Source organism: Aotus nancymaae, unplaced genomic scaffold (genome assembly GCF_030222135.1).
Source record: "Aotus nancymaae isolate 86718 unplaced genomic scaffold, 86718_ANA_hifiasm-v0.15.2.pri h1tg000131l, whole genome shotgun sequence".
NCBI classification, from domain to species: domain Eukaryota; kingdom Metazoa; phylum Chordata; class Mammalia; order Primates; family Aotidae; genus Aotus; species Aotus nancymaae.
Genome location: NW_026988546.1, coordinates 2,419,290 through 2,435,412, shown reverse-complemented (window position 1 = coordinate 2,435,412; position 16,123 = coordinate 2,419,290). Strand labels below are relative to the sequence as shown.

The window sequence follows — 16,123 nt, the reverse complement described above, 5'->3', positions numbered from 1 at the left end:
AACATTCGTGTGCATGTGTCCTTATAGTAGAATGATTTATAATCCTTTGGATATATACCCAGTAATGGGATTGCTGGGTCAAATGGAACTTCTATTTCTATGTCCTTGAGGAATTGCCACACTGTCTTCCACAATGGTTGAACTAATTTACACTCCCACCAACAGTGTAAAAGTGTTCCTATTTCTCCACATCCTCTCCAGCATCTGTTGTCTCCAGATTTTTTAATGATCGCCATTTTAACTGTCTTGAGGTGGTATCTCAATGTAGTTTTGATTTGCATTTCTCTAATGACCAGTGATGATGAGCATTTTTTCATATGCTTGTTGGCCTCATGTATGTCTTCTTTTGTAAAGTATCTGTTCATATCCTTCACCCATTTTTGAATGGGCTTGTTTGTTTTTTTCTTGTAAATCTTTTTTAGCTCGTTGTAAATTCTGGATATCAGCCCTTTGTCAGATGGGTAGGCTGCAAAAATCTTTTCCCATTCTGTTGGTTGCCGATTCACTCTACTGACTGTTTCTTTTGCCGTGCAGAAGCTGTGGAGTTTGATTAGGTCCCATTTGTCTATTTTGGCTTTTGTTGCCAATGCTTTTGGTGTTTTGGTCATGAAGTCCTTGCCTACGCCTATGTCCTGAATGGTTTTGCCTAGGTTTTCTTCTAGGATTTTTATGGTGTTAGATCTTATGTTTAAGTCTTTAATCCATCTGGAGTTAATTTTAGTGTAAGGTGTCATGAAGGGGTCCAGTTTCTGCTTTCTGCATATGGCTAGCCAGTTTTCCCAACACCACTTATTAAACAGGGAATCCTTTCCCCATTGCTTCTTTTAATCAGGTTTGTCAAAGATCGGATGGTTGTAGATATGTTGTGTTGCCTCCGAGGCCTCTATTCTGTTCCATTGGTCTATATCTCTGTTTTGGTACCAGTACCATGCTGTTTTGATTACTGTAGCCTTGTAGTATAGTTTGATGTCTGGTAGTGTGATGCCTCCCACTTTGTTCTTTTTGCTCAGAATTGCCTTGGCTATACGGGCTCTCTTTTGGTTCCATATGAAGTTTAAGGTGGTTTTTTCCAGTTCTGTGAAGAAGGTCATTGGTAGCTTAATGGGGATAGCATTGAATCTGTAAATTACTTTGGGCAGTATGGCCATTTTCACAATATTGATTGTTCCTAACCATGAACATGGAATGTTTCTCCATCTGTTTGTGTCCTCTCTTATTTCCTTGAGCAGTGGTTTGTACTTCTCCTTGAAGAGGTCCTTTACGTTCCGTGTTAGTTTTATTCCTAGGTATTTTATTCTCTTTGTAGCAAGTGTGAATGGCAGTTCATTCTTGATTTGGCTCTCTTTAAGTCTGTTATTGGTGTATAGGAATGCTTGTGATTTTTTCAAATTGATTTTGTACCCTCAGACTTTGCTGAAGCTGCTTATCAGTTTCAGGAGATTTTGGGCTGAGACGATGGGGTCTTCTAGATATACAACCATGTCGTCTGCAAGTAGAGACAATTTGACTTCCTCCTTTCCTATTTGAATACCATTTATTTCTTTTTCTTGCCTGATTGCTCTGGCTAGAACTTCCAGTACTATATTGAATAGGAGTGGTGAGAGAGGGCATCCTTGTCTAGTGCCAGATTTCAAAGGGAATGCTTCCAGTTTTTGCCCATTCAGTATGATATTGGCTGTTGGTTTGTCATAAATAGCTTTTATTATTTTGGGATACGTTCCATCAATACCTACTTTATTGAGGGTTTTTAGCATAAAGAACTATTGAATTTTGTCGAAGGCCTTCTCTGCATCAATTGAGATAATCATGTGGTTTTTGTCTTTGGTTCTGTTTATGTGGTGAATTACATTTATAGACTTGTGTATATTGAACCAGCCTTGCATCCCTGGGATGAATCCTACTTAATCATGGTGGATAAGCTTTTTGATGTGCTGTTGTAATTGGCTTCCCAGTATTTTATTGAAGATTTTTGCATCTATGTTCATCATGGATATTGGCCTGTAGTTTTCTTTTCTTGTTGAGTCTCTGCTGGGTTTTGGTATCAGGATGATGCTGGTGTCATAAAATGATTTGGGAAGGATTCCCTCTTTTTGGATTATTTGGAATAGTTTCAGAAGGAATGGTACCAGTTCCTCTTTGTATGTCTGGTAGAATTTGGCTGTGAAACCATCTGGACCTGGGCTTTTTTTGGGTGGTAGGCTGTTAATTGCTGCCTCGACTTCAGACCTTGTTATTGGTCTATTCAGGGTTTCGACCTCTTCCTGGTTTATGCTTGGGAGGAGGCAACTGTCCAGGAATTTATCCATTTCTTCCAGGTTTTCTAGTTTATGTGCATAGAGTTGTTTGTAATAATCTCTAATGATGGTTTGAATTTCTGTGGAATCTGTGGTGATATCCCCTTTATCATCTTTTATTGCATCTATTTGGTTATTCTCTCTTTTCTTTTTTATTAATCTGGCTAGTGGTCTGTCTATTTTGTTGATCTTTTCAAAAAACCAGCTCCTGGATTTGTTGATTTTTTGAAGGGTTTTTCATGTCTCTATCTCCTTCAATTCTGCTTTGATCTTAGTTATTTCTTGTTTTCTGCTAGGTTTTGAGTTTTTTTGATCTTGCTCCTCTAGCTCTTTCGATTTTGATGATAGGGTGTCAATTTTAGATCTCTCCTTTCTTCTCATGTGGGCACTTATTGCTATGTATTTTCCTCTAGAGACTGCTTTAAATGTGTCCCAGAGATTCTGGTATGTGGTGTCTTCATTCTCGTTGGTTTTGAAGAACATCTTTATTTCTGCCTTCATTTCATTGTTTATCCAGTCAACATTCAAGAGAAAGTTGTTCAGTTTCCATGAAGCTGTGCGGTTCTGGGTTGGTTTCTGAATTCTGAATTCTAACTTGATTGCACTGTGGTCTGAGAGGCTGTTTGTTATGGTTTCCATTCTTTTGCATTTGCTGAGGAGTGATTTACTTCCAATTATGTGGTCAATTTTAGAGTAGGTGTGATGTGGTGCTGAGAAGAATGTATATTCTATGGATTTGGGGTGGAGAGTTCTGTAAATGTCTATTAGGTTTGCTTGGTCCAGGTCTGAGTTCAAGTCCTGGATATCCTTGTTCATTTTCTGTCTCGTTGATCTGTCTAATATTGACAATGGTGTGTTGAAGTCTCCCACTATTATTGTGTGGGAGTCTAAGTCTCTTTGTAGGTCGTTAAGAACTTGCCTTACGTATCTGGGTGCTCCTGTATTAGGTGCATATATATTTAGGATCGTTAGCTCTTCTTGTGGCATTGATCCTTTTACCATTATGTAGTGTCCTTCTTTGTCTCTTTTGATCTTGTTGCTTTAAAGTCTATTTTATCAGAGATGAGAATTGCAAGTCCTGCTCTTTTTTGCTCTCCATTTGCTTGGTAAATCTTCCTCCATCCCTTTATTTTGAGCCTTTGTGTATCCTTGCATGTGAGATGGGTTTCCTGGATACAGCACACAGATGGGTTTTGGCTTTTTATCCAATTTGCCAGTCTGTGTCTTTTGATAGGGGCATTTAGTCCATTTATGTTTAGGGTTAATATTGTTATGTGTGAATTTGATCCTGCCATTTTGATGCTAGCTGGCTGTTTTGCCTGTTGGTTGATGCAGATTCTTCATTGTGTTGATGCTCTTTACCATTTTGTGTGTTTTTGGAGTGGCTGGTACTGGTTGTTCTTTTCTATGTGTAGTGCCTCTTTCAGGAGCTCTTGTACAGCCGGTCTGGTGGTGATGAAATCTCTGAGTACTTGCTTGTTCACAAGGGATTTTATTTTTTCTTCACTTATGAAGCTTAGTTTGGCTGGATATGAAATTCTGGGTTGAAGGTTCTTTTCTTTAAGGATGTTGAATATTGGCCCCCAATCTCTTCTGTTTGTAGGGTTTCTGCTGAGAGATCTGCTGTGAGTCTGATGGGCTTCCCTTTGTGGGTAATCCGACCTTTCTCTCTGACTGTCCTTAGCATTTTCTCCTTCATTTCAGCCCTGGTGAATCTGACGATTATGTGCCTTGGGGTTGCTCTTCTAGAGGAATATCTTTGTGGTGTTCTCTGTATTTCCTGGACTTGAATATTGGCCTGCCTTGCTAGGTTGGGGAAGTTTTCCTGGATAATATCCTGAAGAGTATTTTCCAGCTTGGATGCATTCTCTTCGTCACATTCAGGTACACCTATCAAATGTAGATTAGGTCTTTTCACATAGTCCCATATTTCTTGTTGACTTTGTTCATTCCTTTTTACCCTGTTTTCTCTAATCTTGCCTTCTCATTTTATTTCATTGAGTTGATCTTCGACCTCTGATATCCTTTCTTCTGCTTGGTCAATTCGGCTGTTGAAAGTTGTGCATGCTTCGTGAAGTTCTCGTGCTGTGTTTTTCAGCTCCATCAATTCACTTATATTCCTCTCTAAGTTGTCCATTCTCGTTAGCATTTCGTCAAATCTTTTTTCAAGGTTCTTAGTTTCTTTGCATTGGGTTAGAACATGTTCTTTTAGCTCACGGAATTATCTTATTACCCACTTTCTGAAGGCTGATTCTGTCATTTCATCACACTCATTCTCCATCCAGTCTTGTTCCCTTGCTGGTGAGGAGTTATGATCCCATGTAGGAGGAGAGATGTTCTGGTTTCGGGTGTTTTCATCCTTTTTGCGCTGGTTTCTTCCCATCTTTGTGGATTTATCCACTTGTGGCCTTTGTAGTTGTTGACTTTCTGATTGGGTCTCTGAGTGGACATTCTGTTTGTTGTTGATGATGTTATTTCTCTTTATTAGTTTTCCTTTTAACTGTCTGGTCTCTCTGCTCTAGGACTGCTGAGGTCTACTCCAGGCCCTGCTTGCCTGGGGATCACTTACAGCAGCTGCCGAACAGTAAAAGTTGCTACCAGTTTCTTCTTCTGCTTTGTCCCAGAAGGATACCTGCCAAATGTCAGTCTGAGCTCTCCTTTATGAGGTGACTCTTTGGATATACGGTGGTTGGGAGCTGCTTGAGGAAACAGTCCTTTATATTAGCTCAGGTGCTGAGCTGTGAGCCCCATTGTTCATTCAGAGCTGCTGTGCTGGTAAATTTAAGTCTGTAGCAGCAGAACTCATAAACCCCCTTTTTTCTTTTTCCAGGTATTCTGTCCCAGGAAGTTAGGGCTTTATGAGTTTCCTCTGTACTGCTGCCTTTTTTTTTCTTCAGGGCTGCCCTGCCCACAAGGAGGCAGCCTACTCACTCTCAGCCTGCAGAGGCTTCACTGAGCTGCTGTGGGCTCCACCCAGCTGCCATGTGAACTTCCCTGCAGTCCTGTTTATATGGGTGTAGTTAGAGGTGCTTCTGCAATGTTGGCCCGCCTCTGTAATCACAGACTTTCTCTGTACTGGTGGGTTGCTGCAGCAATGGCAGTCTGCCTCAGTAATGGCAGACGCCCCTCCTCTACAGAGCTGGACCATCCCGGGTTCAGCTGTGCTTGCTGTGAAACTCTCAACCCCGAGCATTTCCAATTGCTGTTTTTTTGTTTTTGTTTTTGTTTTTGTGGGGGTGGGACCAGCCGGGCCTGATCTCCTGGCTCCCTGCCTCAGAGCCTTTTATTTTTTCATTCAATGGTCAGCTCTCTACCAGATGACCTGGTCACCTGTTGAATAGGTGCTGGGATCTGTGTGATTTCCCGTGTGGTGACCCACTGCGCCACTGAAACCACGGCTCTGAGGTTCGTGGCGCTTTTTTTGACTGGGAATCTCCTGGCCTGGCTCCCCGTTTCAGCTCCCCTTGCTGGCTAAGTGGGAACACAGTCCCATTTACTCTGCACTGGGAGCAGCTGCGCCGGGGTGCAGGCAAAACAGCTGCGCTGGCCAAAACAGCCACACTTGCGACTTGTGGGTCTCCTCCGCCTGTGAATCTCCTGGTCTGTGGGCAATAAAAATCCATCTGGAAGTGCGGCGTCCACTCACCCTTTGCACTTTCACTCAGAGCTGCAATCCTGAGCTGGATCTAACCGGCCATCTTGGAACTCCTTCATTTCCAGATTTTTTAATGATCGACATTCTAACTGGTGTGAGATGGTATCTCAATGTAGTTTTGATTTGCATTTCTCTAATAACCAGTGATGATGAGCATTTTTTCATGTTTGTTGGCCTCATATATGTCTTCTTTTGAAAAGTGTCTGTTCATATCCTTTGCCCACTTTTGAATGGTTTTTTTTCTTGTAAATCTGTTTTAGTTCTTTGTAGATTCTGGATATTAGTCCTTTGTCAGATGTGTAGATTTCAAAAAATTTTTCCCATTCTGTTGGTTGCTGGTTAATTCTATTGATTGTTTCCTTTACTGTACAGAAGCTCTGGATGGTTCAATTAGATCCCCTTTGTCTATTTTGGCTTTTGTTGCTATTGCTTTTGGTGTTTTAGTCATGAAGTCCTTGCCTATGCTTATGTCCTGAATGGTTTTGCCTAGGTTTTCTTCTAGGATTTTTATGGTGTTAGGTCTTATGTTCAGATCTTTACTCCATCTGGAATTAATTTTAGTGTAAGGTGTCAGGAAGGGGTCCAGTTTCTGCTTTCTGCACATTGCTAGCCAGTTCTCCCAACACCATTTATTAAACAGGGAATCCTTTCCCATTGCTTGTTTTTCTCAGGTTTGTCAAAGATCAGATGATTGTAGATGTGTGGTGTTGCTTCTGAGGCCTCTGTTCTATTTCACTGGTCTATGTCTCTGTTTTGGTACCAGTACCATGCTGTTTTGATTACTGTGGTTTTGTAGTATAGTTTGAAGTCAGGCAGCATGATACCTCCAGCTTTGTTCTTTTTGCTTAGGATTGTTTTGTCTATGTGGGCTCTCTTTTGATTCCATATGAAGTTTGAAGTGGTTTTTTTCCAGTTCTGTGAAGAAGGTCATTGGTAGCTTGATGGAGATGGTATTGAATCTATAAATTACTTTGGGCAGTATGTCCATTTTCATGATGTTGATTCTTCCCAACCATGAGCATGGAATGTTTTTCTATCTATTTGTGTTCTCTCTTGTTTCATTGTGCAGTGGTTTGTAGTTCTGCTTGAAGAGGTCCTTTACATCCTTTGTTAGTTGTATTCCTAGGTATTTTATTCTCTTTGTAGTAATTGTGAATGGCAGTTCACTCTTGATTTAGCTTTCTCTTATCAGTTTCAGGAGATTTTGGGCTGAGACGATGGGGTCTTCTAAATACACAATCATGTCATCTGCAAATGGAGACAATTCAGCTTCCTCTTTTCCTAATTGAATACCCTTTATTTCTTTTTCTTGCCTGATTGCTCTGGCTAGGACTTCCAATACTATATTGAATAGGAGTAGTGGGAGAGGGCATTCTTGTCTTGTGCCAGATTTCAAAGGGAATGCTTCCAGTTTTTGCCTGTTCAGTATGATATTGGCTGTGGGTTTGTCATAAATAGCTTTTATTATTTTGAGATACGTACCATCCATACCTAGTTTATTGAGAGTTTTTAGCATAAAGTGCCGTTGAATTCTGTCAGAGGCCTTCTCTGCATCTATTGAGATAATCATGTGGTTTTTGTCTTTGGTTCTGTTTATGTGACAGATTACATTTATAGACTTGTGTATGTTGAACCAGCCTTGCATCCCTGGGATGAAGCCTACTTGATCATGATGAATAAGCTTTTTCATTTGCAGTTGCATTCTGTTTGCCAGTATTTTATTGAAGATTTTGCGTCGATGTTCATCATGAATATTGGCCTGAAGTTTTCTTTTTTAGTTGTGTCTCTGTCCAGTTTTGGTATTAGGATGATGTTGGTCTCATAAAATGAGTTAGGAAGGATTCCTTCTTTTTGTAATATTTGCAATAGTTTCAGAAGGAGGGGTACCAGCTCCTCTTTACATGTCTGGTAGAATTTGGCTATAAACCGGTCTGGGACTGGACTTTTTTTAGTTGGTAGGCTATTGTTTGCTGCCTCAACTTCAAACCTTGTTATTGGTCTATTCAGGGATTCAACTTCTTCTTGGTTTATCTTGGGAGAGTGCAAGTGTCCAGGAATTTATCCATTTCTTCCAGATTTACTAGTTCGTGTGCATAGAGTTGTTTGTAGTAATCTCTGATGGTAGTTTGTATTTCTGTGGAGTCAGTGGTGATGTACCCTTTATCATTTTTTATTGCACATATTTGATTATTCTCCCTTTTCTTTTTTATTAATCTGGCTAGCAGTCTATTTTGTCGATCTTTTTGAAAAACCAGCTTCTGAACTTGTTGATTTTTTGAAGGGTTTTTTTGTGTCTCTATTTCCTTCAGTTCTGCTCTGATCTTAGTTATTTCTTGTCTTCTGCTAGCTTTTGAGTTTTTTTGACCTTGCTCTTCTAACTCTTTCAATTTTGATGATAGGGTGTCAATTTTAGACCTTTCCTTGCTTGTCATATGGGCATTTATTGCTATGAATTTCCCTGTAGACACTGCTTTAAATGTGTCCCAGAGATTCTGGTATGTTGTGTCTTTGTTTTCGTTGGTTTTGAAGAACATCTTTATTTCTGCCTTCATTTCATTTTTTATCCAGTCTACATTCAGTAGCCAGTTGTTCATTTTCCATGAAGTTGTGCAGTTTTGAGTTAGTTTCTTAATCCTGAGTTCTAATTTGATTACACTGTAGTCTGAGAGACTGTTATGATTTCCATTCTTTTGCATTTGCTGAGGAGTGATTTACTTCCAATTATGTGGTCGATGTTGGAGTAAGTGCGATGTGGTGCTGAAAAGAATGTATGTTCTGTGGATTTGGGGTTAAGAATTCTGTAAATGTCTATGAAGGTTGCTTGGTCCAGATCTGCATTCAAGTCCTGGATTTCCTTGTTGACTTTCTGTCTCATTGATCTGTCTAATATTTACAATGGATGTTAAAGTCTCCCACTATTATTGTACGGGAATCTAAGTCTCTTTGTAGGTTGTTAAGGACTTGCTTTATGTATCTGGGTGCTCCTGTATTTGTTGCATATATATTTAGAATAGTTAGCTCTTCTTGTTGTATTGATCCTTTTACCATTATATAATGCCCTTCTTTGTCTCTTTTGATTTTTGTTGGTTTAAATTCCGTTTTATCAGAGACTAAGATTGTCCCTCCTGCTTTTTTTTTTTTTTTTTTGCTTGCCATTTGCTTGGTAAATCTTCTTCCATCCCTTTATTTTGAGTCTATGTGTGTCTTTGCATGTGAGATAGGTCTCCTGAATACAGCACACTGATGGCTCTTGGCTTTTTATCCAATTTGCCAGTCTATGTCTTTTGATTGAGGCATTTAGTCCATTTACATTTAATGTTAATATTATTATGAATGAATTTGATCCTGCCATTTTATTACTGGTTGGTTGCTTTGCCTGTTGATTGGCATAATTTCTTCATTGCATCATTGGTCTTTACCATTTGGTTCTTTTTTGCAGTGACTGGTGCTGATTTTTCCTTTCCATGTTTAGTGCTTCCTTCAGGAGCTCTTGTAGGGCAGATCTGGTAGTGACAAAATCTCTCAGCAATTGCTTGTCCTTAAAGGATTTTATTTCTCCAACACTTATGAAGCTTAGTTTGGCTGGATATGAAATTTTGGGTTGAAAATTCTTTTCTTTAAGGATGTTGAAAATTGGCCCCACTCTCTTCTGGCTTGTAGGGTTTCTGCTGAGAGATACCCTGTGAGTCTGATGTGCTTCCCTTTGTGGGTGATCCGACCTTTCTCTCTGGCTGGCCTTAGTATTTTTTCCTTCATTTCAATCCTGGTGAACCTGATGATTATGTGCCTTGGGGTTGCTCTTTTAGAGGAGTATCATTGTGGTGTTCTCTGTATTTCCTGTATTTGAATGTTGGCCTGCCTCACTAAGTTGGGGAAGTTCTCCTGGATAATATCCTGAAGAGTGTTTTCCAGTTTGGATTCACTCTCCCCATCATCTTCTAGTATTCATTCTCCCTATCATCTACTGATCAGGAGTAGATTAGGTCTTTTCACATAATCCCATATTTCATGAAGGCTTTGTTCATTTCTTTTCACTCTTTGTTCTCTTTTCTTGCCTTCTTGTTTCATCTCACTGAGTTGATCTTCAATCTCTGATATCCTTTCTTCTGCTTGATCTATTCAGCTATTGAAGCTTGTGTATGCTTCAGGAAGTTCTTGTGCTGTGTTTTTCAGCTTCATCAAGTCGTTTATGTTCTTCTCTAAGCTGGTTATTCTAGTTAGCATTTCTTCTAACCTTTTTTCAAGGTTTTTTAGTTTCTTTGTATTGGGATAGAACATGTTCCTTTAACTCAAAGACGTTTGTTATTACCCACCTTCTGAAGCCCGCTTCTGTCAATTCGTCAAATTCATTCTCCGTCTTGCTTTGTTCCCTTGTTGGTGAGGAGTTGTGATCTCATGGTAGGGGAGAGACTTTCTGGTTTTTGATGGTTTCATTCTTCTTGGGCTGGTTTCTTCCCATCTCTTGGATTTATAGTTTTGATCTCAGGTAGCTGCTTGGGGAGGAGGCCTTTCCTTTGTCTGCCTGCAGAGGTGATGCTGGACTGCCACAGATTCAGTGGAGCTGCTGCGCCTTTTATTTACTCAGGAAAATTAGGCCAGCTTCTGTAATGGTGGCTTCCCTTCCTCCTGCCGAGCTCAATCATTCCTGGTCGCTTTCTAACTGATGTTCTGGGTGCATAACTCTGGAGTGAGAGTTTTTTAGGCTGCTGGGCTTTGTGCGGGGTAGGAGAGGGGGCCGTCCTGCCATTTGGGCTGTTTCCCTGCGTTCAATTTCCCTTCTTACTGGCGGGTGGGTAGCTCCGCCCATCGGCTTTTGGCTTTCTAGGTGTCAGCCAGTGCTTCCGCCTAGATCTATGCTGACAGTTGCTGTTCTGCCCTGTTCATGCAGCTCACTGAGGCTTTTCAACCCGGCAAAGATCTCCTATTCTGTGGGTTGTAGAGGGCTTGGTGGAGCTCAGTATCTGAACTGAAGTCCCAGAGGGAGAGATTCCCCAGTCCTCCGGTCGGTTGCATGAGCCTTCTGGGTGGGGCAGTGCCCCACCTTGCCTCAACTTACCCTATTTGGTTTATATCCACTGTCCAACCAGACCCACAAAATGAACCTGGTACCTCGTTTGGAATTGTGGAGACCACTTGGTTTCTGCATCTCTCTCACTGGGAGCTGCTTTCCGGAGCTGCCTCTTATTTGGTCATCTTGGGACCTTCTGCCTCAGGATCTGGACATGAAGCTGTGCCCCATCCTTGGGCTCCTTCTCCCTGATGCTCAACCCTCTTTTGAAGCCCCCTTCAAGGGGCTTTATTAGCTCACACATGGGAAAGAAACTATTAAAACATACAAATGTTTCAAGAGTGAATAACAGTTCTAATAGTGTTCTTTGTTCTTATAAATAAGGAGCCATGCCTTAACCTAGAAGACTAAGTCCTCAGTGGTGGGACACAGGCATTGACAGATGGCCAGCTAGGATAAAGGTATTTGAGTAGGATGGAATTTTCTGATGCCTCTGAAGTTATATCACACTTCCTGGGGCCCCAGCACCGAGTTAAAATGGTTGGAGGAAATAAATATCTGTTGGGATGCTCTGGGATCGTCCTTTCTTTGCTGAAATCTCAGAATGTGAGGTTCAAGGGCTGCATGGGTTTGCCATATGGGGACTCAATCTCTTTGGAAATTATTTGACCATCACTTGTTAGCAGAGTTTGCTGAGGAACTGAGATCAAGAATGTAGACAGAGAAAAAAAACAAATGTGCATTTGGGAGAGGAAGTGGTGAACAAAAACGAGTGAGAAGAAATGATGCACAAGGGCCCAGTGCTGGGATGTGGGGACTGAGGGGCCATTTTGCATTTTGGAGCCATCAGATCAGTATGCATTTAAGCTGCATCATGGGGAAAAGTTTTCAATTCTATATGTGTAGGGTGAAAATAACAGAAATATTGGAAAGAAAGTTGCTCATGGTTCAACTCAATCATCTCACTGAGAATTTAAAAAACATGGCTGGGCGCAGTGGCTCACACCCGAAATCCCAGCACTATGGGGGGCCGAGGCAGGTGGATCACTTGAGCTCAGGAGTTTGAGACCAGCCTGGCCAACATGGTGAAACCTTATCTCTACTAAAAATATAAAAATTAGCAGGGCATGGTGGCAGGCACCCATAATCCCAGCTACTCAGGAGGCTGAGGCAGGTGAATTGCTTGAACCCAGGAGGTGGAGGTCTCAGTGAGCCGAGATTGTGCACCAGCCCGGGCAACAGTGCGGGATTCTGTCTCAAAACAAACAAAAGAAACAAATAAAAAACCTAAAACAAGGAAACATAAGGGCCCATGAACACTAAATACGTCCTTTCTGGTGTCCTCACTGTTATACCAGGAGCTTGGAAAAAATGCTGTTCCATTCTGCAGGTGAAGAAACTGAGGCATGGAGAGGTTACATGTGTTTTCCCAGGTCTACTAGTAAGTTAAGAACAGGGATAGAAGTAGAGCTCAAGGTCCCAGATTTCTGTTTCCTACCTGTGTCAGGATGTCACTGATGGGGCTGATGGCTTGGCTGGCAAGGCACTACCCACTTCCTCTATGGGCCCTGGGCATGATCTGCCTCCAGACCTTCCCCTGGAAGCAAGGGAAGGGCATCTGATTCATGCTACATCCTAGGTGCCCAGCTCAGACTGCAAACCCAGTTCAGTGGCTGGTGCACAGCCAGAGTCCAGTGAATTTTTGATGAATACATGGGAGAGTGTGTCAGTTTGAGGAAGTTTTTGCAGCAAAATTTAGTCTGCTGCATTTGAATCTTCATTTTCTTTACCTTATAGCAATTAAGTAACTAGTTAAGCCTCCTTTTCCACATCTCTAAAACAAGAATAAAGACTACTTTCTCGGGGTTGTGAGGATTAAGTGAGATGAATGAAAAAGGAAGTTGATAGCTCTGTGAATACCTCCTCTGCCCTCCAACCTGTGGCTGGCCAACGTGAAGGTGTTCTTCCCCCACAGTCTAGATCAGCTATGGAAAAGACCAGAGCCAAGCATAAAATGAAAAGCCCACCTTACCTGCTGAGGCCATTTTCAGCACAATTGAGATCTTGGTCTGAGGTCTTTACTCTGAGGTGGGTCCGGGAGGGGTGGGAGTATTGGGTGTTGATCTTGGCCATCTTCTTGGTTTGTCACATTTAGCTACCAAGATGATTGCTAAAATGTGAACACAAAGCAGATATGTCATCAGGATGGGAAAGTAACTGCAAACCCAGCTCATCACAGACAAGGCCTACTGCACGCGGCCTCTCTGCAAGCCCTGGCAGGCACACCCTCCACTGTCTCTTGTAGTTCCTGCTGCAGTGAGTTTTAGTTGGACATCTCCAGGCTCTTCTTTCTAGCTTGAGGCACAAACTCCTTTGCTTGTTTTTATATGCTACCATGCTGAAGAGCTGCTCAGAGTCAAGTGCTGAATGAATAAATGAATGAATGGCCAAGTTGGTATATGATATAATGAACATGAAGTCCTCATGATTCTCTGAGATGACCCAGTGTCCCTCTTGACCCTGGTTTTCTTGTTTCCTTATTTTTATCTTACAATTTGGCAGGTGTTTTCACTGCTCCCTAAAATCTTGCTTTAAAACATCATGTAAAAAAAGGACCATAGGTGACACTCAGAAAACATTTACAATATAATGCTGAATCTTTACAATATAATGCGAATACACACTTCATCTCATTAGTCCTCACAATAACCTTGTGAGGGATTTATTATTTTTATTCCCATTTAAAGATGAGCAAACTAAGCCTCAGAGATGTTAAGTACCTTGTCCAATGAAAGATCCCACCTGTCAATGTGGCACAATCCTTATGAAACCACCTTTGCAAAATTGTAACTAAGGAAATTATGGCAGTGAAAGATATCAGACATAACCAATTCCATCTTGCTTCTAACCTCTCAACTGTCCTTATCCATTCCTGAGCATAGACCAAACTAGCCTTGTGAAGGAATTTAATTTATAATTTAACTAAGAACCCTTTCCCAAAGCTAAACTGTTTTTGTAAAACAAATGAAAGGCCACCAGCCACCAAGTTAGAATGAGAGGGGTTGGAATTCTAAATGTTATCAGCCATTATTCCAGAGGTCGTAAGATTCACAACATCCCCAGTTGCTCTTAAAGGTAACATCACTATTGTGAACCTAAGATGGGCCTTTTGAGATGTCTTGTCAGGTTTTCACATTTCTAATAACCAGATGGCCACACCTGGACCTACCAACCAATTCTGTGGCCCCCACCCAGGAACTGACTTAGCATAAGAGAACAGCTTTAACTCCCTATGATTTCATCCCTGAGCCAACCAATCACCAGTTCCGATTCACTGGCCCCCTACCCACCAAATTATCCTTAAAAACCCTGATCCCCGAGTTTTTGGGGAGGCTGATTTGAGTAATAATAAAACTCATCTCCTGCACAGCGAGCTCAGTGTGAATTACTTATTCTCTATTGCAATTCCCCTGTCTTGATAAATTGGCTCTGTCTAGGCAGTGGGCAAGGTGAGCCCCTTGGGCAGTTACACTTGTGCCAGAAATCAGGCCATGAACGTTTTCTCTTTGGCAAACATTGGAAGGTGCCCCTGTGATTGAAAAGAAAGCTTATGTGAGAGAAGGACTTGTGTGATTGGCCAGTTCCATGATTTCTGGACAAGTCTTTCAATGGAAGATGCATTTCTGAGGATGGTACAGATTAGCACTGGCTCTCTTGAGCAGCCACATGGTTTAAGTGTGTCAGATGTCAGTAGAGACCACTCCAGAGAAAGATGGCAATTTCTAGAAAGAGCCCAGGGATTCACTCCAGGACTCGATTCCATATCCAAAGGAAGGTCAGAGCCAGGAGTCGTGGGTGTGGCCATGCATACTTGGCCAACTCTCTGCCAATTATGAAAGGGCAGACTTGGGGTCAGCAGGGTCCTGACTTGTCTCTGATGTTTGATAGTTTAAGTCTATGAGTTTAAATTTTCTAGTTTTCTCAATAGATCAAACATTGTTTTGATTTTTAAATACTATCCACTTATGTAACAATGAGTGAGTTTCTGGCTAATCACAGAAGCTATAAAGAGAAATAAGACGAAGCCTGTTCTCAAGGATCTGACAGTGCAGTGGGGCAGATGCTAAAACAGGGCTTTGCAGGTTGTGCACAGGAGCTTGGGCTTTACCCTACTGAAGCCCAATAGGAATGTGGTCAGATGTGTAAAGGCCACTTTGGCTGCACCAGGGAGGATGTATTCAGGGTACATGAGTAGCTGTGAGGTGAGCAGCTGAAAAGTTGCCGCAGTATCTTAGGGGAGAGAGAACAGCTGCCTGAACTAGCTTTGTGGTAGTGATAACAAGTGTGTAGAATTGCCCACTTGGCAAGTGATCAGGTATAAGGGGTGGGGAGGAAGAAGGTACTCAACATACTGTCCCAATAGCTAGCTTGATGGGGGGTGCTGCCTCCCAGTGAGGCAGGGAACTAGGGGAGAAGCAGGTTAGAGAAAGAGAATGACTCCAGTTTGAGGTGCCTGTAAAACTTTGCGACCAACATATGAAATTGTACTCTAGCAATACATCTGGGGAGGGGCCAAAATGGCCAATTAGAAACAGCTGTGGTCAGAGAGCCCCACCAAGGAGAATGAAAACGGTGAGTGAATCCTGCACCAGCAACTGAGGTATCCAGGTTCTCTGAGTGGGACTGACTAGGCGGTCCACGGAGAGTGAGGAAAAGCAGGGTGGAGCGATTGCCCACCCAGGAGAGGCACGGAGCAAGGGGGCCTCTCACCCTCAGCCAAAAGAGGCGGTGAGTGATTGTGCTGCCCTACCTGGGAAACCACGCTTTCTCCATGGATCTTTGCAGCCCACAGACCAGGAGATCCCATTGTGATCTTGGGATCTTGGGTTTCAAGCACAGAGCTGTGCAGGGCCTTGGGTTTCAAGCACAGAGCTGTGCAGATTCTTGGCAGTGGCTACACTGGAGACTGCCTAGACTACCGAGCTCCTAAGGGGAGGTGTGGCCACCATCACTGGAGCTCCAGTCTGCCATTTTCCCCGCTGGTGCCAGCAGTTTGGACCCAGGAGGAAGTCCCCACAGTGCAGCACAGCGGCTGTGGCAGATCGTGGCCAGACTGCCTCTTTACATTGAACCCAGACTCATCCTTCCTCACCAGACAGGGCCTCC

The 16,123-nt window shown here is 42.3% G+C and overlaps 1 protein-coding gene across 1 annotated transcript in view; it reads right to left on the bottom strand.

Annotated features, from left to right (window-relative positions):
- The window catches only part of CNGA3 (cyclic nucleotide gated channel subunit alpha 3), a 67,953-nt gene that overhangs the window by 27,109 nt on the left and 24,721 nt on the right, over positions 1 to 16,123 (bottom strand). Inside the window, exon 2 of the mRNA XM_012475873.2 lies at positions 12,990 to 13,127. Coding sequence (XP_012331296.2) covers positions 12,990 to 13,090 — 101 coding nt within the window. The 5' untranslated portion in view covers positions 13,091 to 13,127. The remainder of the gene's footprint in view (positions 1 to 12,989; positions 13,128 to 16,123) is intronic.